Source organism: Anabas testudineus, chromosome 17 (genome assembly GCF_900324465.2).
Source record: "Anabas testudineus chromosome 17, fAnaTes1.2, whole genome shotgun sequence".
In the NCBI taxonomy this organism is placed as follows: Eukaryota; Metazoa; Chordata; class Actinopteri; order Anabantiformes; family Anabantidae; genus Anabas; species Anabas testudineus.
In genome coordinates, this window is record NC_046626.1 from 13341955 (window position 1) to 13362435 (window position 20481).

At 38.8% G+C, this 20481-nt stretch overlaps 3 protein-coding genes across 7 annotated transcripts in view; 1 reads left to right on the forward strand and 2 right to left on the reverse strand.

Moving 5' to 3' along the window:
• Positions 1-733: 733 nt before the first annotated feature.
• Positions 734-4191, forward strand: rpe65a (retinoid isomerohydrolase RPE65 a). Its single transcript, XM_026374668.1, has 14 exons — positions 734-744; positions 974-1056; positions 1215-1365; positions 1688-1795; positions 1924-2065; positions 2180-2327; positions 2591-2672; positions 2769-2901; positions 2984-3123; positions 3203-3332; positions 3428-3542; positions 3637-3731; positions 3824-3935; positions 4030-4191. The coding sequence occupies exons 1-14, from the start codon at positions 734-736 to the stop codon at positions 4173-4175; spliced, it is 1596 nt and encodes a 531-aa protein (XP_026230453.1). The 3' UTR covers positions 4176-4191.
• Positions 4192-5171: 980 nt separating this feature from the next.
• LOC113172388 (RING finger protein 11-like) lies at positions 5172-9442 on the reverse strand. The gene is made up of 3 exons (XM_026375334.1): positions 8812-9442; positions 8288-8457; positions 5172-7453 (listed from the first exon to the last, which is right to left on the reverse strand). Exons 1-3 carry the CDS (start codon positions 8932-8934, stop codon positions 7282-7284), a joined length of 465 nt encoding a protein of 154 aa, XP_026231119.1. The 5' UTR covers positions 8935-9442; the 3' UTR covers positions 5172-7281.
• Positions 9443-11163: 1721 nt separating this feature from the next.
• Positions 11164-20481, reverse strand: part of LOC113172256 (voltage-dependent R-type calcium channel subunit alpha-1E-like) — a 45272-nt gene continuing 35954 nt past the window's right edge. For 3 of the 5 annotated variants that reach the window (XM_026375147.1, XM_026375145.1, XM_026375149.1), the window contains exons 32-48: positions 20315-20425; positions 20121-20201; positions 19737-19856; positions 19582-19647; positions 19022-19113; positions 18721-18895; positions 18513-18640; positions 18079-18175; positions 17553-17658; positions 17193-17300; positions 17007-17107; positions 16806-16912; positions 16618-16717; positions 14857-14961; positions 14314-14446; positions 13229-13392; positions 11164-12999 (exon numbers count right to left, since the gene is read on the reverse strand). In XM_026375147.1, the coding sequence (XP_026230932.1) occupies positions 12475-12999; positions 13229-13392; positions 14314-14446; positions 14857-14961; positions 16618-16717; positions 16806-16912; positions 17007-17107; positions 17193-17300; positions 17553-17658; positions 18079-18175; positions 18513-18640; positions 18721-18895; positions 19022-19113; positions 19582-19647; positions 19737-19856; positions 20121-20201; positions 20315-20425 (2319 nt within the window). In that variant the 3' untranslated portion in view covers positions 11164-12474. Of the gene's footprint in view, positions 13000-13228; positions 13393-14313; positions 14450-14856; positions 14962-16617; positions 16718-16805; positions 16913-17006; positions 17108-17192; positions 17301-17552; positions 17659-18078; positions 18176-18512; positions 18641-18720; positions 18896-19021; positions 19114-19581; positions 19648-19736; positions 19857-20120; positions 20202-20314; positions 20426-20481 lie in introns of all 5 variants that reach the window. The other 2 variants (XM_026375144.1, XM_026375148.1) reach the window with 2 other exon arrangements.

Genomic DNA, 20481 nt, shown 5'->3' on the forward strand with positions numbered 1-20481 from the left:
TTCATCCAATTAGCACTTTGCCAAGTGTTTGTTGTACAATGTCAACTAATGACAACAGTGAAGGTTCACTGTTATTGTGCTAATCATGGTTTTATTACTAACTTATTTATTATTCAATCTAAAATAAAGTGCAGTTATGAAACACAGAGAAGCTTTGTAGTTGGCCAATTCAGCCTTAATACCAGTGACATAACTTCACAAAATTTGTAATGTATGCTGTTTACATACATGTAAAGTGAGCTAACAATTTATAAAGGGCATTATTGTTGATCACATATTCTAAATTACGACATAAAACACTTTATGTTTTTAATAAAGTGTTTTATGTTATGACTTGCTTCTTGTTATTTAGCCGTTCTGGGTATTATCTCAGATATACTACACTTTGTATGATTCAACATAACCATATCATATATCAAAATATTTGAAAAGCCAAAATAACTGCAAAAATATCACATGAACTATTGCAACACATTCGTCAGGCATTATTATCTGGAATAAATATTCTATGCAATAAATCCGGTTACAGAGAGGCGGTCATTGAGTCCTCCAGCAGAGGATGTTGGCGCAATAGGATTCTTGTACATGGTGCAACATCATTGGCCCAAAGTAGAGGTTTACATCACAGATTGGAGAGACTGAGATGAATAAATATCTCAAATCCACTGGGAGATCAGAGACTTCCAGTTCAGAAGTGACCAGAGTTTGTGTGTTGCCACAACGAGAAAGAAACATGGTCAGCCGGTGAGTTTCTGACACATTCAATATATTTGGAATTCATTTTTTATATAGAAAGGTTAGGTTTGGCTTTTACACTGTGATTTGAATGGTCAGTGTGTCTGCAGATGGTTAAGCTCCTGAAGAATTTTAAAGCTTACACACTGAACGCTAAAACTGAAACATGTAACTTTTTCAGAAATAAAGTTGCAATAAAGCTGCAATGTTTGTTGTGGTCTTCACTTTTTGATAACAGATTTGAACACCCAGCTGGTGGCTACAAGAAGATTTTTGAGACATGTGAGGAGCTGGCTGAGCCTCTTCCATCAACAGTCACAGGTTTGTTTGCATCTCTCAGACAGAAATAGATTGCAGGCATTCATATACTGACGGCACAGTTCAGGAAATTTACTTGCTGCCTGACACTTTTTGTCTTCTGAAAACACAGATATTACATTTTTACAAACCTAAATCTCTAGTTAATGATTGTTTTACAGGTAGGATTCCTTCATTTCTGAAGGGAAGTCTTCTCCGTTTGGGACCTGGACTTTTTGAAGTTGGCGAGGAACCTTTCTATCACCTATTTGATGGCCAGGCCATCATTCACAAATTCGATTTCAAGAATGGCCAGGTCACCTACTTCAGAAAGTAAGATTTTAAGGACTGTAATCCTGCTTTTTTGATCGTTTTTCTGTCTCTAATTTCTACAAAACTGCTACATAATGAAGTTGCAAACACATAAACCTTTTCGAGGGCTCTGCGTTATTGTTGCCTAATAACCTTTATAATGTAATGTCACCATCAGCAAAATATGTCCACTGTGATGGTCACATTTTCTAAAAATGTATATTCAGCTATTTCTGATTTTAACATATTTAGTCAATTGGTAGCCTTTGAGGAGAGAACAATGAAACACACTAACATGGATTGTTTGGGGATTAAATTCATTTTCACTCTTTCCTCCATTCAGGTATCTCAGGACAGATGCCTATGTGCGAGCCATCACAGAGAAGCGTATTGTGATCACTGAGTTTGGAACATGTGCATACCCTGACCCCTGCAAAAATATTTTCTCCAGGTTGATTCCACATGCAAAATTTTCATTTCTGCCATCTGCATCCTTTTCACTTTCTAACGCTAATTAAAAGTTGTCACCGTCATCCAAATGAATGTGCACTATGATTTCCTATTTATCTCCGTTTGCAGGTTTTTCTCGTACTTCAAAGGTGTTGAGGTCACAGACAACTGCCTGGTGAATGTCTATCCTGTTGGTGAGGATTTCTATGCTGTAACAGAAACAAACTACCTCACCAAAGTAAATCCTGACACCTTGGAAACACTGAAGAAGGTACATGTATAGAAATCTTGAAAATTGAGGTGTAGAAAATTTACATTACTACATTTAAAATTTGTAAATATTTTCATTTTAAAGCACAGTGAAATCTACTTATTTTATATACAGGTTGATATGTGCAACTACGTCAACATAAATGGAGTGACAGCCCACCCTCACATTGAGAAAGATGGTACTGTGTATAACATAGGAAACTGCATGGGGAAAGGAGCAGCACTGGCTTACAACATTGTCAAGATCCCACCCACACAGAAAGGTTCAGTCCAGCACTGGCATCATATAACCACAAACACGCACATGCTGTTTAATGTTTTTTTCTTAAATCAGTTCATGTTCAAACCAAAATATGCTCCTGAAAGATGATGGTAATGGTAAAGATGTTTTTATAATCTTTTAAAAACTATTACATTTCCTCTCCCTTGGACATCAGAGTGAATAAATAAATAGATTTATTGTCGTATCAAAGCTACAGTTTGAGACAGCTGTGTCAAATATCTAACACTTTGCCATCCTTCTTAGATAAGACTGATCCCATTGAGAGGTCCAAGGTAGTAGTGCAGTTTCCCAGTGCTGAGAGGTTCAAGCCCTCCTATGTGCACAGGTGTGTGACTCTATCTAAAAGGATTTCTGTCAATAATCTATTTGGTCTTGATGTTGTCAGGCTGTGAAACTGTGTCCCTCTCTCCTTCCATTTCAGCTTCGGCATGACAGAAAACTACTTTGTCTTTGTGGAGACTCCAGTGAAAATCAACCTGCTGAAATTCTTGAGCTCGTGGAGCATCCGTGGCTCCAACTACATGGACTGTTTTGAGTCCAATGAGAGCCAAGGAGTAAGAACTTGGAGTAGATTAACCTCTGTGTGATTTTAATGTTCAACTATTCATATGATCATTGTGTCATTTGCTGTTTTAGACTCTGTTCCACATTGCCAAGAAAGACCCAGGAGAGTACATTGATATCAAGTTCAAAGGCGCGGCAATTGGCCTGTTTCATCACATCAACGCCTACGAGGACCAGGGATACATTGTTTTTGACCTCTGTGCATGGAAAGGGTAACCAAAGTCTTTTCATATATGATCTCCAGTTTTGTTTGATATATTTGTGTTGCTTACTATTATTTATTTCTTGTAGATTTGAGTTTGTTTATAACTATCTCTGGCTGGCCAACTTGAGAGCCAACTGGGACGAGGTGAAGAAGGCGGCCATGATGGCGCCCCAGCCGGAGGTGCGCAGATACGTCATTCCTCTGGATATCCACAAGGTGAGTGACCTGTCTTACCCATCAGAAGCAGTCAAATTACCACTGATGTGAAGTCTTATTATCTTTTATCTCATCCTACATTCGACTTGATGTAGGAGGAGCAGGGGAAGAACCTTATCAGCTTGCCATACACCACAGCTACAGCAGTGATGCACGCTGATGGAACGATCTGGCTGGAACCTGAGGTGCTGTTTTCAGGGCCTCGCCAAGGTGCGGATGCATTCAAAAGTTATGATGTGCACATTCTTCTGTAATAGAATTAGGAAAGTCTTCATAATTTGACCATTTTAATATGTTGTTGTAGCCTTTGAGTTCCCTCAGATCAACTACAAGATGATTGGAGGGAAGAATTACACATATGCCTACGCCCTGGGCCTCAATCACTTCATTCCAGACAGGGTATGTTAACAAAATATCTTTAATAGTATGTTATTCAAAGTTTGCAAAACCATTTTTTATCACCTGCTTTTGTTTTGTCTTCTTGTGTGTAGATTTGCAAATTAAATGTGAGGACCAAGGAGACCTGGGTGTGGCAGGAGCCCGATTCATACCCCTCAGAGCCACTGTTTGTTCAGAATCCTGAGGGGGTCGATGAAGATGATGGTACGTCAGCACCAATGGAAACACTATATATTTAATTCTGCAACAGCATCTATGATACAAATTGTTTCATGATGATCCTGTGCTGTGCCCACAGGAGTGCTGTTGACCATTGTGGCAGCTCCCGGCTCCCAGAGACCAGCATACCTGCTCATTCTCAATGCCAAGGATCTGTCCGAGGTTGCCAGAGCAGAAGTGGAGTGCGACATTCCTGTCACCTTTCATGGCATGTATAAACCCTAATGATGCATTGCGCAGGATATCAGGATATCAGTAGTTGATGATCAGCTGTCACTCAGTTAGAAAAAATGATAAAGACTAAATGCATTTTCTGAGTTTTCCTCACTAGTCAACATGGTTTGTTAAAGAAATATAAATATTATAATGTGAATTTATGCGCCTTTCTGAATGTAGATGCTAAAAATAAATAATGTATTCGGTTTTGTTCCCATGCTTTGTCACATTAATATTTAATGAAAAATAAATGAACAACGATACGCTTTCTTGTTCTGTATTGATCATGTTCTTTGGCTATTTACACAGTAGAAAGGTGACAAAGTGACTGGTGAGACTGGCCTTTATAGAGTTCAAGACACTTTACTCCTGCCAGCTCCAGGACTGCTGGCCCAGTTCTCTGATCTTCTTTTTGGAAATCCTGATCTGCATTTATAGCTTTTTTAAAAATCCAGTTATTTGTTGCTGCTAATAGCACTCAAGGCAGAATTCTTTGAATATTTGTAGAGATTTAAAATGGTGCCACACAAAATCTGATTAGTCTCATTTGAACAAGTGACCATGGATGTCCTTATTGTGTTTGAATGTAAAAGCATGAGGATCTCAACAGCACTGCAAAGCTGCTTAACTGGGCCAGTGCCTAATCTGAAGAAACATGTGGCCATCAGCTATTCCCATTAAGTGCATAACAATGGATGCCTCCCTTGTCTGATGTCGTGAACCCATCTAAACCACATTTATGTATGCGTACGATCCAGGTACACAAACAAGGCACCAATATGGCGAGAGAAAATTCACAGTGACGGATTCCCCTTCTGTTTTTGAACTTATAATAGCAACATCAAAATTCTTACCTTCCCAGCCAAGGAAACAAAGCAGTAAATATTACTAACGTCAATTATGTTGCCATGTTTGCTACTCCACTGCCAGAGAAGGAATATTTCACAATTTCATATTTTTAACATCACAGGGCCACAAATCTGCTCTTTAATTAAACAAACCAAACATATTTTTCTGTTTATTTTTTTTTTTACATGAGAGCTTTTAGTCTCCCCCCAAAAAAGAAAGAAATAAGACATTACAGGAAATATTAATTTTCAGAACAAACATAAGTTGAAAAAAGAAATCAGCAAAGAAAAAGTTCAAAGAAAATGTGGATAGCTCAGTCGTAACTATCACACTATAAGAGAAGTCTCACACTCTGAAATTCATTTTGGACAGAGGTTCGCAAAGCCAGGCTTGAACCAGTGTAATAGATACTTACTGCCCTAAATACACAGTGGATTTTACATAAATATACAAAAGCAGAAAGTAAAACACACATAATAGACACACTAATTCCACAAGTCAACAAGAAATAAAAAACAAAAAACATTCATTAGTGTAATGAAACAAAATGTGATGTATAACAAAGAAAATGACAGCGTAATAATGTAGACTTGAAATTAAACTGCTTCAAATTAACTCCAAACTTGCCGTGTTTCTTTCTTGAAGAGTTTGATATTTTAGTAAATATGCTCTTTTGTTGTTGTTGTTGTTGTGATCTACAGTGAATACAGAGTTATAGCAAGGTTGTAATGATCTTAGCAGAAAAGCTTAATAGAGGGGAAAACAGCTAATAGCCTAACAGGAGCTCACCAACTAACATCCCTCATTTGTTTCATCCACACATTCAAAGAAACGTAACAAGAATTTGTTATTTTAGAAGGTGCAACATGCTCTGACGATAAGTCAAACAGCACATAACTGTCACAAAATTATAGTAATTTTTGACTTGTCTGTGTTGATGAAAAAATAAACTGTGTTAATGAGCACCAGGCTCGCTGTTTCCCCATTTTAAAGCTTTATGCTAAGCTATGCTGTCTTTTTGCTCTATAGACATGCAAGTGGCATCTTTTCATTCAACTGTAAAACAGAAAGTGAAGAAACGAAATTTTCCAAAACATCAAAAACTTCTCTGCAAGCCTCCATCCCTTCACTGCCACACAAAACACACACAATAATAATAATCAAAAAAAATCAAGAACAAAGCGAAAGGCTTACACTACTGAGTCACAGATTTCATGAAATACGCTGTACATCTTCAGGCTTACTTCAACATGATACGTGACTACAGACACCACTGAAAATTTCTTTATCAGCTATATAACTTTTGCATCTCAGGAAACAAAGGAATGACATATTGATAGTGCAAGGTTATAAGGTACATATATTAATATATTGTTTTAGATAATGTCCTATAAGTAAAGTGCAAATCTCGGGATCAGATGAAACGTGTGTGCAAGCATTTCTAATTTTGACTTACTGATCCTCCTGCCCATGCACAAATGAGCCCTTTACATTGGCTGCCAGCTACTTTACACGTCATCTGGTGAAGCATTAATATTACACATCATTCCCTTCTACTAAAAGCGTTTTTTAAGTCTGGCCATTTGGACTAGCAAAAGACAGATATCGTACGGATCTCCATTAAGTATTAGCGTGTACTTAAAAACTTTCATTTCTCTGTGCATTAATGTTTTTGTAATCCTGACTAATGAAACTTTAACAGTGTAAACATTAGCTGTGTATCCTCATTTCTCCAAAATGTAGGGTCATTTTATTTATGTTAAAGAATATCTTGAGGAAAAGCTTAAATTTAGTCCAACAGCTTCTTGGCATCACTTCATTGCATTTTGGTCAATGATTTCTTAATCTATTTGTCTGTTCAAACAATGACTTGCTGGGAATGATGATGAACTGGGGTCAGCTGGGGACAAAAACCACTGAGACCAGCTCAAGTGGGGAGAGCTCACACACACAATATTCACATGTATTCACTGTTAGGGGCAACACTGGACACTGCTTCAGCATGACACACAATCATGCAGGGTCGTCTGGAAATATCTTCTCACTGATTCATATAACTGATGTTTAAGACCAGCTTATTTAGTCATTGGAGTACGGCTGACATGAATTGAGGAAATTTTGAAATATTCAAAGTGCAAGACAACAACCAACACATATTTCTCAGCTCTTCTCACTCTGTAAGAGGAAAATTGTCGGGTTTGTGTGTGGTTTGAGGGACTGGAAGGGGCCATATTTGATCCAAGCGTGGGTGCGGAGTGGTGAAAAATCAGTTGGTCTCGTAGGTGGAGAGCAGGGCGGCATCCACAGGCTCCATGCAGGAGGGGCAGGTGAAAGACCTCATCAGCCAGTCGTCTATACAGTCCATGTGATAGATGTGCATACACGGCAGGAACCGGATGGGGTCACCATAAACAAAGTCCAGCATGCAGATCACGCATCTGAAAACAAAAAGCATATAAAAAACTTCACTGTCTCTTCTAGTCTTCCAACATGCATTACATTCAGGTAGAACCACAGAAATGATCCCTTTCTTGAACAACATCAAATTACTTAGCAACACTCATAAACAGATCTTTACTGTCGATGGAAATGATCACCCTTTCAAAACCTTAGTTATGTCATCAATTTTTAGGGTGACATTTTAGGGCTGCAACGTCTTTTATTCATTATGTAACATTTAAAATTTTGATGAGTAATAGAGAATCAGAATTGTCATTGCCTTTATACAGTTAGGTTAATAAATGGGGTGATAATGCATATTTTTGTCATTTGGCCTCTGTGCACAGCTACACTGAATTTAAAATAAACCACTCAAGATGTGAGCAAAGTCAAGACTTTCTGCTTTAATTCAAAGGGGTCTGGTTCAAGTCACACCTAGTTGTGCAACTTCTTGTATTTCCCTTTTTAATTATTTATGATCCCCCATAAATTGATGTATGTGTATGAAAGTGTCTGTAATTTGTGAATGCTTAATGAAACACTTTAGTAGTAAATAATAATTATCTGTCACTGGCTAATCATTTACTAACACACATTAAAAATAAAAAAAATAACAGATTCATACAGCTTCACCTGTATATTGTTCATCAATTTATGCATATTATGAACCACATCATGCAGCACAAGATTAAATATTACATATATAAGTGTCAATATGTAATCTGATGTCAGGACTTGAAATATTGTGTTTGAATTAGTTGATATAGCTCAGTTCTACTGCTCTGCAGCCTTACTCTGTGTAGCCATCACATGCACAAATACAAAAAGCTTACTCTCTGATCTTTTTCTCCGAGCCATCCTTCCCTCCATCATAAACACCCTTAGGAAGGTGCTGGATGAGGCCGATACGCTGAGCTATGCGGATCTGCTCCTCCTCTGTCAGCTGGGTGGCCAGACGGGACTGACTAGGCGTGGGATGGTACATGGGCATGTGAGCCTGCTCCTGGTAACAGACAAAGAACCATCAAGATTAAACAAAAAAACATTCTCCTGTATTACATAAAGTGGTCTGACAGGTCGAGCTCTGCGCAGGAATGAGCTGTGAAATAAAGCCACTGTCTGATGTGGAGATTCTTGACAGGCCAGTAATGGGAATGATACTAAAACCTATTTGTTCACTCATTGGCATAAGTGACTGTAATGGGCTTGAAGATGGCTTCACATGAAACACGGGATATAGGCATATTTTCATTAATAAAACCCAGTGTATACTAACCTTTAGACTTTTAGCTAACAATATTCTCACAAGCACAGTTTTGATTAATAACCAGGAAGTTGAGTGTTAGCAGCGTCTCACCTGGTACGGCGGAGGAGGCTCCAGGTCTGGATCTGTCCCGTCACCAAAACTCGCCCTGTCTGACTGGGATTCATGAAGCAGAGAGATGTCGTCTGATGTCGGGGACTTGAGACAGTTACCCATGTCTTCGTGTCTCTAGTCCTTTCCCGGCCGACGTTTAAAAATCTGATATTGTTGTTGCTAAAGTTGCTCTCCTTGCTAATGATATTCTAGTCTTTACAAGATCACAGAAACCATCGGTTTACTGTTCAACTACCTACTACCAAAACACCCTGTGCATTATTACGAAACTAACACATAAACGTTAAATGTGTACAACTGTCCAGACTAGTTTCGCTTCATGTTTACACAGACCTCCACCTGAAAACAAAACAAAGAACTCCCTTGCTAATGACAATTAGCAGCCAAGCTAGCTACTTTTCGCCAGACTTTCTTGACAAGAAGCGCTCTTTCCTTCGTAAGAATCACAATTCCTGCAAATTATCTACTTCAGCAGCAGCTGTGTCTATTAGACCAAACTGCCTACGTATTGGATTGCAGCGACATTTCCGCCGTTTAACTTCGTGTATAAGATTAAACAGTTTTCTTCCTTGCTAGCTCTTTCTTCAACCAGACGACATGCTATCGGTCCGTTGGATATGACGTAGAGCCCTAATTCTCCAAGGCGATTGGATGTTCATAGGGAGCGCCGAAGTCCCGCCCCTTTCTATGACATAAACTGAAAATAAAAAAACATTATGATGATTGATATTATTCATAATTATATATTACACAATCATTATATGGTGATAATTAGGGATCAATTAATAAACATCTTAAAATAGGCAGACATCTGAATAAATATAGCTAATAATAATGTTAGATAAGGTTTATTTAAGAATAAAAAAACTGAAACTAATTCTAGGAAAGTACAAATTTTAAACCATATAGAGTCGTTTATAGTATGTATGCATACAACCTGTCTATTTCAGTGCTTTTGTAAAAAAATCACACCTTCTTACCTGTCTTTCATTTAGCTATATAAATAATTTTTCTTTAGTTTCATTTAAATAGTTTTATCAGTTTCCTTTCCTATTAGACTGATACTGGTTATACTTTTTGTAAAGAAATAGTAGTAAAATAATAATTAATAATAACAAATTTTACTGTAAATGTTATTATCAGGGGTATATTACTCCGCAAGTGTAATCGATATATAATTATGTAAAGATTCAGATTAAAAAACGTATTAATCCCGGAGGGAAATTACTTCAGTATATTTATTTATTTGGTTTTTACACTTAACATTTTTGTTAACGGTGCAGAAAATATATTTACTGCCCTGCTCTGTCTCATGTTATTAGTTACTCTGCATGATAAAACCTTGGCTCAAGTTGATGCTGTGCAAAGCTACACTGGAATTTGTCAAAGTGAGAACAGCACAGGTGTTACTACCAGCGTTAATGGTGTTCTCTTCAAGTGTCTCGATAAACCATTACAGTGTGACAGTTAGCCAACATGCACAATATCAGGATCCTGACACTGAAGCAGCTAAATGGAAATAAGCCATCATTAATTCATTTAAGATGAATTAATCAATCATTCATTTTATTATTTATAACTGTGCTGTTCCCGCTGTGACACGTCAAGCATCCTCTGTGAGAAAGACCTTTCCTCTCACCCTAACAGGTGCTGCAATCTAATATAAGGATCAGAGAGATGTCAATCAACACCCACACGTTCTTTAGACGAGGTTTAATCAGGCACAATAACTGAAAACATGTGGGTGGACCATATGTGTAGAGACTTTAAAACAAAGGATTATATACAGAATTGAATTTAATATGTGCATTTTTATTTGCATTTCAATTATGATTAATATTAAGTTACTTGTTTATTATTATGACATATTGACTGAGTATGCAGTACATTCCAGTTGTTCAATCAATAATATGATGATAAATAAACCAGTGTGTTTGTGTTTAAGTTTGCTTTACAGTTTTCTCTACCAGCATTGCACTATATTTACTTATAATAAATAAACATAAAACCTCAACATTATATTTTGGATGATCAATAAAACACATTAAGACAAAATGAGAAAATAAATTAGCAGACAGAGGCGAGTTTTGCCAATGTGTGAGAGCATCCTACTCAATCTGCATCCTACAGATGCCACCATAGTTTCAATAATTCAGTTTATACAGAAAATAATTTAATAAACTGAGAGAATACAAATAATAATAAATATGTTTTCTGCAGGAACTCTTATTGGTTTAAGGCTTCAAGGTCTTATTTGTTCCTTTTGATATTTTCAGTGCTTTATGTAGTAAACAATAAAAAGAAATCCAATAACAGTGTCAACGTGAGGACACCTTTATTTGTATATACAGCTATTGTACACATAAAAATCCACAAAGTATTTGCATTCCAGGAACTTATGAAAAAAATCTCCATGTTTTTTGGTTAAGTGAGTTTCACAGAATTGGCCTTCTTCAGGCAAATAAAATAAATACACAAACCTTAAAATGCACATTTTCAAAGATTCCTTTACCTTTAATACTTTGATACTGTTCTTTTTTTCCTCTAAATGTTACAAACAGTATATTTCCTCTGTACATTATTAGTAAGTAATAGAGTTATGTTAATGTTAATTTGTAAAGCAAAATGTTTCATGGAGTGTCTACAGTGCTTCTACAGTCATCGTCTGCAGTGGTTCATACAATATTCACAAGGAAGAAATAGGTGAAAATACTGTAGATGAAAGATTATTTAGTTTTTTATATCAGTTCATGGTACAAATTACATACCCAGCAATTCTCAAAATAAAATGTTAAGTAGAATTGTTGGGGAGTTCTCACTTAAAGGGTAAACACTCATGAAAAAAAAGTAACAAACAGTTTTGAAGGAATATTTAAAGGTGTGAGGTTTGGTGGAGGCATGATTTAACAACACAGGGTGAAATAACAAATAAGCATCTTTTCTGTGTTATTCTATAAAATTATTCATAGTTAATAACTTATTATGTTCAACACCAAAAGAAAAAAAATGACAGGGAAAATCAGGCAGTTTTCCCTCTGCACATTCATTCACACTGTAAAAAAATCCAGCATTATTGAGTGTTACTTATTAATATCCACATTGTCTGGTATCAGATCACTTGTTCATGATGGCTTGTTTTATTGATCTGCTCTAATAAATGACAATGGTGTGATGATCACAATGTATTTACAAAACAATTAATTGATAAGAAAATGTAGTTACATATTCACACACCCCACAGATAAATACTGTTTAGAGCAACACTGAATCATTTAGAAACATTGTCAGAAATTAAAATACCTTACATTGACACAAATGACGTACTGGAATTTGATCCATTCATTTAATTTATTTTCTGCATCCCGTCACTATTTGAGATGTATTATTACTCTCTATTATCAAGTACGAGTCAGGAAATAGACCTTATTTAATGTCAGTGTTCCGTGTGAATTGGCAACTACAGTTTCAGGAAATACTGTTCTTGGTCGTTTCGAGTTCATATTTTGTCAAACATCCAGAGGGCTCACGGCCTCAAACCACTGATGCAAAAAGAGTCACCTTCACTCTGCACACGGTCGTACAGCATCCTCCTCTAACACCTCTATGTGACTCCTTTCCTCTCTCGTGCTGTGCCTACTGTCCCTAGCACCTGTCGTCCTCCTCTGTGTCACTGAGAGGATCGCAACCTGCAACTGAGGTCGTCTGCGCCAGACGCTTCCGAAAGTGTCCGTTGGGGACCTGCCAGCCAGTTCTCAAGCGTGGGCGGGCCGAGCTGACGGTATTAGAGCGTCCCAGGCTGCAGGCCACAGCCGCCTCAAAGGTCAGCGTCTCCATGGGGCCGGAGGGGTCTGGACTGTGGTCGTCCTCTTGTGACGCCAGGAACGGCTCAGAGGGATAGCGTCGAGGTGGGGAGGGGTGTCGGCTGGCCTCACTCCTCCTCTCACCTGTGCCTCCCTCCTGGATGTCCCAGGTGGGCTTGCCTCTCCTCATGGTCTCTGGGCTGCCCTGTTCATCCTCGTCTTCACCGACAGAGGCTTGTGTGCGACATACAAGTGGGGAGTATGAGATGTGAGGACGAGAGCGGGTCGGGGTTTGTGACAGTGGTCGTCGGCCGCTGGGGGTGCTGGACTCTGAGGTGGAGGGCACTGGACTGTCAGAGCTGTTGCCCTAGAGATAAAAATAAATAAGAAGAGTCACTTGGGCATAAGCTCAAAGTAAATGCTAGTAGTTCATCATGAAAAATGCAAACAGTTTTCTATTTGCAAAACTTAAAAAAACAACATTTAATCAGACACAAATACTCTAATCAGATCATTTCTCCATATGTGTATCTTTTTTTTTTGTTATTTTGTTTAAAAGCATGTGGCTTTAAGGTCAAATAATTTTCCTGATCTACCTGTTTATCTTGGGGGTGTGCTCTCTCTATGCTGGACGATCGTGAGGGCTGTCGGCTTCTCTCCTCTGAGTTACAACGAGATGTGTCTGGGGAAAGGAGGTGGCAACGTTCCTTGGACCGGCCGCGCTCCCTGTCGCCCTGCTGCCAGTGCTCAGAGCGAGAAACTGAAAGGAGAGAGATTCAGCAGAGGAGATAATGCAACATGATAGAGTAGGAGAAAGAGAAAGGGGAAAATACAGTGACATTAATCTGTAGGTTAAACGGTGAATAGCTTTACTGGCCAACTGTGCATGGAAGCAATTTAATTCCAGTTTCCAGTGGCAACACAACACATTTACAGGATTGTTAGGTGCAGTGATAGTTGTATATATATAATCCATGCAGCCTGCTTTTATTGTGAGTGTCAAATATGTTCTGAAATGTCAATGCACTGGACAATGCAGGTTACTTACTATATAGTCTAAATATACCATTAGTGTCTATAAGTAGCTTAATTAAGCACATTCTGCTCATAAAGGTAATGTTAAAACACCTCCCAACTATATTGATCAGTTAATGTATTGTTGTTATAACCTGGGTATTTGCCGATTTGATAAACCAAGCAACCCCTAATAATTATTGTTGCCACCAGATGGCAGCGGAGATGAGCTGTAAACAAAATATTGACATTTCATCAGCATCAAGTTATTATGGTGGATTTATTGCCCAGTCACACATCAGGCAGACACTGAAGAATAATATAATCAGTTTGGACTTAGGTTTCTGGTAAAATCTTAAAGGGTCTTACCAGTTATAAACCGTATTTCCCTTTTAAGGGAAAAATCTCTCTTTAGTTGCTAAATGGAAATCTGTGCTTACCAGCTGGTCACTTTCTGTTTGGTGTTGAACAATAATGTACAACTAAAAGTTTTATTTTAACCTGCTACCACCTGGTATTGAATTGGTATTGTTTCTTTCTCACCACATGTCTACTCATGAAGGTGGTTTTAACATTAAACCGAAAGCCTGTAACTGGCACCGTGCCTCAGTCCCGTTCTGGGTTATATTTACAGTCAGACTGGGACTAACTGGTGAGCAGTACTTACCAGCAGCCTTGTAGCTCTTGTGGCGAGGACGATACACTCGCTCAGGACTTTTCTCCTCCTGCCAAAGACCGTTCACCTGCTGATCCCCAACAGTGGAGACTGAACGCTTCATGGAACCACTTGCAACCTCCGTCTGCTTGTATGTGAAAACACACACAGACAAATACAGGGTACGTACACAATGAAAACCATTAAACATTGTCTACTCACATGCTAATTATTTCATTCAGGAACAAATGGACCATTGCAGACTGTTTTTTTTAACAGTTCTTTAACATGCAACACGCAGCATAGTTTCCTTTATTCTGGAAATAAATAATTGAGGGAAGAAGGCGAAGCATCAGCATTCCAGGATCACAGCCCGTTCTAACAATTCACTGAGAGTTAATCAGACTCCCAGAGTAGCTAAAGACAAACCAAAAACTCTACTCATATAAATTCTCAGCATCTCGTGCACATAAGGGACTTTGGCAAAAGAGCCCATGCAGCCACTGAAGTCTTCAACATCCAGCCCAGAGGCTGTGGCGTGGAAGATGTGTGTACCTGCAACTCTACAGCCAGACGTGGCATGGAAGAGGCCCGCACACACAGGCCCCTCCCTAGTGGAAGCTCCAGTGGGGCTTCAATCCCCCTACTGCACTCGCCCACCTAGGTGAGTACAGAAACAAGAGAGGAGGGCAAGGAGACACAGAGCACCAGTCAAGGCTCGTCCCCGCCAGGACCGCCTGTGCACGTGGAGGTCCGAGTCAGGTGAAAGGAGGAAAGAAAAGCTATTTCATCACTGAGGGGCATCTATCATAGCCATCCCCGCCGCCATCCAAGCCATTCCAGGCAAAAACAAACAGATTAACAACTAGCAACAGGAAAACAGATTTCAGGAAAGAAAAGAAACAGGCTGAGGTAGTGGAGGAGGTGGAAAGAGTAAAGAAGAAGACAATAAAGAAAACAGCTTACAGGGAAAGATGGAATCCATGTTTCAGCATGGAAGTGCATTCAATCATGCATGTTTAGGTCTCAACAGCTACACAAACAGAGCCAGACAACATTTGTCTAGGGGCCAAACGCATTCCTCTGCACACTAATACTGCGAGTAGGTATTTCATGAATAATTTTATGTCATTCATCTAGCAGGCAACGTAGACCAATAAAACCAGACAGTTTAGACACATTGGGCTATTCCGACCTTCACAAGACTAAAAGACAGGAGCACAGAGAGTCAGCGATGCCGTGCTCTGCAAGTCACTGAGAAGAATCAATTAAAACAGGTTCATACTGTCGTTATCTGGTTAAATGTTTAAATAAGTTAGCTTTGTACATTTTCACTGCGAATCTGTGATCTAAGGTGGTGGTTCCTAACCTCAGGTTCGGAGTGCTGATGAGGGACAAAGTAGATTAAAACACACACACACGATTGTATGCAATATGAGTCCACATACATACTGGTAGGTTCACATTAAGAATGGTTATTTTATTGTAAAATACGGATTGTGTTTTATTATTCTGACTGTAATAAAGCTATATTTCATGTTTGAAGCGATCCTCAGTAGGTGCACCCTTAACAATCATGACTAAGCTCAAACTGTAGGAGCAGCATCGTGTTTTGTGTGTGCGTGTATGTGTGTGTGTATGTGTGTGTAGCACAGAGGGAGAAAGAAATAATGGTCTATGTACACTGCCTGGCCAAAAAAAACCCTCACCACCTGGATTTCACTAAGTAAATATGTAAGAGCCTTCCACTGGATAATTACTGCAGTGATTAATATGTATCTGCTGGCAACACAATGAGGTCATCCGACTACCTGTGTACTAAATAATCAGGCCTTTCCATGAATTCCAAGATGACAATGCCGGGATTCATCTGGTTCAACTTGTGATAAAGTGAGTCAGGGAGCATGACACATCATTTTCACACATGGATTTGTCACCACAGAGTCCAGAACCAAACCCCATCAATGTCCCGGAGAAGAGTTTATGCAGCGGTCTGATCCAATCAATACATGATCTTGGAGAGAAATTAATGCAAGACTGGACAATAATACGTATAAGTTTAGCTAAACAATGCCACGATTAGAGCGTTTAATTTATTTATTAATTTTTTTGGTCAGGCAGTGTATAAGACATGATTAACATCAAAACATGGCATTAGACTTTTAGTTTTCCAATTACAGATGACTGTGTTTGGGCATCTAATGAGCAATAGACGATGATCTATTTTAAGGGGTTGAAAATTTAAAATGTTGGGAACCACTGCTCCAACATGTTTGTAGTTTTAATGTCACATAATAATGTTGGCGTCTTTCTTACCAGATTCTGCGGTTGAGCCGCTTCAGTGTCGGAGCTTATGGGCTGCAAAAACAGCTCTTGAGGTGAGATTGGGCTCAAAGCCACAAAGCCTCCTCTGGTCCTGCATTAAGACAAAGAAAAACAGTAAGCAGACACAAAAAAGAGTACACACATAAATACCCCAAATCTGCCCGTGTGCACAGACTCACAGGGCTGAACCAGCGCTGTGAGCCATCATCGGCAGCGGCTGGCTGTTGGACAGGATATCCTCCGGGAGGGTTGAGGCATCGAGACGCTTGAACATCAAGTTACTCTTCTAAAATAGGAGACACAAAAACAGATTGTACAACGGGGGAAGAACTTCAGTTTCCAACATGAATAAACAAAAAAAGGTTAATAAGTGAGTTGACCTGAGCTTCTAGCTGCTGCCTGAGCTTCTTGGCTTTGTTCTGTTTGAAGTAGTCCATTATCATCATCGAAGCATAGATCTTTCCCACTGTCATGTCCGTATCTATGAGGAAAGACACGCTGCCTTAGATTTTACTGTATGTTTCTCAGCATTACATGGAGTATTTCCTACACAGTTAGAGCCAGACCTTTGTTGATAGGTACCAGAAGGTCCAAGGTCTTCTGTGGCAGGTACGGCCAAATGATACTGATCTCTTTCTGCAGTTCAGCATCCAGAGCGATACGGTCCTCACCACCTTGGACAAACAATGTTCAGACAAATAAATTATCTTAGATAAATACAATTTGAATTATAAATGATTAGTGGATTTAATAAAAGATGCTGCATTGATTCCTCCTATATGAGAGAAAGCAACTTTTCAGATTCGACTTTAGAAAATTATATTTTTCACAGTTTCCTGACGTTTGGTCAAACAATAAAACAAAAAAATTAATTAATCAGCAGATAAATAATGTTAAAAATAGTCATTAGCCAATGCGTCACTGACCTCGAGCGATCTTGATGTCTAAAGCTGTTCGGATGAGTGACATCAGTGTGGAGGTGAAGTGGACGCTCATGTCCTCATCCACGGGCATGTTCATCAACACCAACCTCTGAGTGAGACGAGAGATGGAGAGAAGAAAGTACATCCATTACTTATTTTATTTTATGTTCTGTGGTCAAAAAGAAGCAAGACGGATACAGATTTTATATTACCACACCTCGTGTAATACACATGGTCTGCATATATATTCAACACACTGTGAAGTCAGATGTACACAAATCAAAATGCAAATATTAAAAATAATTTGCCAGAAATTTACACAGCTTGAGTTCACACACTGAAATTGTTTAATGAGTTTTAAAATTACACTTTCTTCTGTGACCATCTTACATTTTCTGCAATTATTTAGGCAATAATAATATAACAAATAGAATAAACTGTGTGGAAAAAATAGCTTAAATTTTCCATTGAATCTACTTTATTTCTAATTTTAAGCGCATAGTACACACAATATTTCATGTTTCAGTACCTTATAGGCGATCTTAGCAGGGCATTTTTTGCCCAGACCCAGGGGTGGTGACATGTGGGTTAACATCTCATACATGGCTGTGTAGTGGATACGACCACTGCAGAGGAAAAACATGAGTTCTCAACAAGGGATGTGAAAGCGAGAGAAATAAAAGCAGAAAGTTGAACTGTTTATAAAAAACTGACATTAAGTCAAGTTCAGATACAAAACAATACAAGCAGCAAGCTCCAGTTTTGAGCAGTTGCACTTCTTGTTTGGCACGTTTGTAACAATCCTCTCCTCGCAGTAGTGCAGTGAACCCTAAATGCGCCTTTAGTTTCCATTAAAGCCGATTTGTGCCAAACATGTGAGCAGATATCGAACATGTTGCATCCTTTGGCTGCCCTCTGCTGGATACAGACAGAACATGTTTAAAAGAAGAGATCAACTCTCACCAGGCCAGACGATCATACTCCCCCCAGATGCGGACAAACTCATCCAGGTGATGGGGACCGAGGATTGATGAGTCTCGTGTCAGGTACTCAAAGTTATCCATAATCACAGCCACAAATAGATTTAGCATCTAAAAAAGAAAAGGACATAAAGTAAGATGTCAAAAAGAAAACTGTGCACTGTATCACTGGGTTATGTTCGAGCTCTGACCAGGAATGAGCTGAAGAAGATGAAAGAGACGAAGTAGCAGTAAGCAAAGTCAGTCCCACAGCCTCCCTCGTGGTCCGGTGACATGGTGAGCGGGGCGATGGAGGGGTCCGGTTCACACTCCTGACCTGACAGACAGGAGAGCATGATCTCCTGCCAGGACTCTCCTGTCGCACTCCTGATGGTATAAACACAAACAAATATCTGGTTGACTTCAAATTACGAAACTAGCAAGCAAAAGAGCATTATTTTAAATTAAACAGAATTTTATTTATTGTCCAATCAGGCTTTTTGTTCGTCCCACCTGAACAGAAGCATCAGAGCACTGAAAAAGGTCTTAAAGTTGTTGTGCTGATTGATGTGACTCTCATCATTCAGCTTGATGTTTCCAAACACCTGCAGAAGACAGGCTGCTTCAGTACAACATTTTTTATTGGATCCCTATTGTCTCCATCATGGTAGCTACGAATGATCCTGGGGTTCTCACAATAAAAGTGTCAACATATAACAAGATGCAAAATAATAATAATAATAAAACAGTTGATCTTAGCACAAGACCTCATGCAAATAATAATAATAATATAAATAGAAGTCAACTGAAGAAAATTAACAAAATTACCAACAAAGAACCTGAAACATTTTATGTAGTAAATTTTTATCAACCCTGCACATTTGCTATGAGGCCTTTTAGCTCTTTGGCTCCTTTAACCATTCTTTGGGAGAATCACTTAAATCTTCCGACTGATGATCTACTTGGTTGAGTAGTGACACTTTTTGACCTAACTGACATGTTTGATGATGACAGCTATTATTCTGTTATTTGTGATATTATGTTTATGTCACTATTAGTGGAGTAAAGGATACCTGCATTCCAATTATAGCGTATATGAAGAAAAGCATAGCGATGAGAAGACAGACGTAAGGAAGAGCCTGTGGGAGAGGAGATGATAGGCAGTTAAAAGCTGTCAGGAATTTCAATGTGTAATATACAACAGAACATAGACCATAAAATATCCCACCTTGAATGACTGCACAAAGGTCCAAAGCAGGATACGAATGGTGTAACCTTGTCTCAGCAGCTTGATCAGCCTGGCTGTTCGGAAAAGCTTCAGGAAACTCATGTTGATGGTGTTCACCGACTGGGACAGACGCGCAAATGGTTGGAGAGAGGGTGACACGAAACAGAGGGGGAGCGGTAGACAGAAGGGACAGACAGGATGTAAAACACAGATGGCGAAATTCATCACAACATGACTTAAGTTGTGTCTGGAAGCAGGGATCGTAGCGCAAGGAAACTTGGAAAGAAAAAAAGCTGCGTTTAAAACTGGCTATTTGAGTCTTCTTCTTTTTTTTTTAAGGGTCACAACATTGTGAAAATGAATGTTGTCTTGGCAGTATCTTACCTGTAAATCCACAATTATCTCAGTGATGCTGCCAAGAACAGTGATGAAATCAAAAATATTCCAAGTATCTCGAAAGTAATTCTGCAGGAAAGAAAATTTGTTTGTAATTTAACCACACATAGAAAAAAAATCTTTATTAATTAATCGAAATTGCTCCACCATGTTTGATTTATTTTGTGGTAGTAAATACTCACCACAAAACCAAATGCCATAATCTTTAGTATGCACTCCATGGAGAAGAGGACAGTGAAGGCCGTGTTGAGGTGTTTGAGGACTGTGTCGTACGCAGTTGGAGCTGAGTGGTACTGAACAAAACAACAACAACAAAAACACAGAGGAGCCAAAAAGTCAGATAGAAAAT

Coding starts and splice junctions, on each gene's coding strand:
- rpe65a (XM_026374668.1), top strand. Junction 1,057..1,214: donor TCTTCCATCAACAGTCACAG/GTTTGTTTGCAT, acceptor ATTGTTTTACAG/GTAGGATTCCTTCATTTCTG. Junction 2,328..2,590: donor GATCCCACCCACACAGAAAG/GTTCAGTCCAGC, acceptor CATCCTTCTTAG/ATAAGACTGATCCCATTGAG.
- LOC113172388 (XM_026375334.1), bottom strand. CDS start 8,934: ATGGGTAACTGTCTCAAGTCCCCGACATCAGACGACATCTCTCTGCTT. Junction 8,458..8,811: donor AGCCTCCTCCGCCGTACCAG/GTGAGACGCTGC, acceptor GTCTGTTACCAG/GAGCAGGCTCACATGCCCAT. Junction 7,454..8,287: donor TCGGAGAAAAAGATCAGAGA/GTAAGCTTTTTG, acceptor TTTTGTTTTCAG/ATGCGTGATCTGCATGCTGG.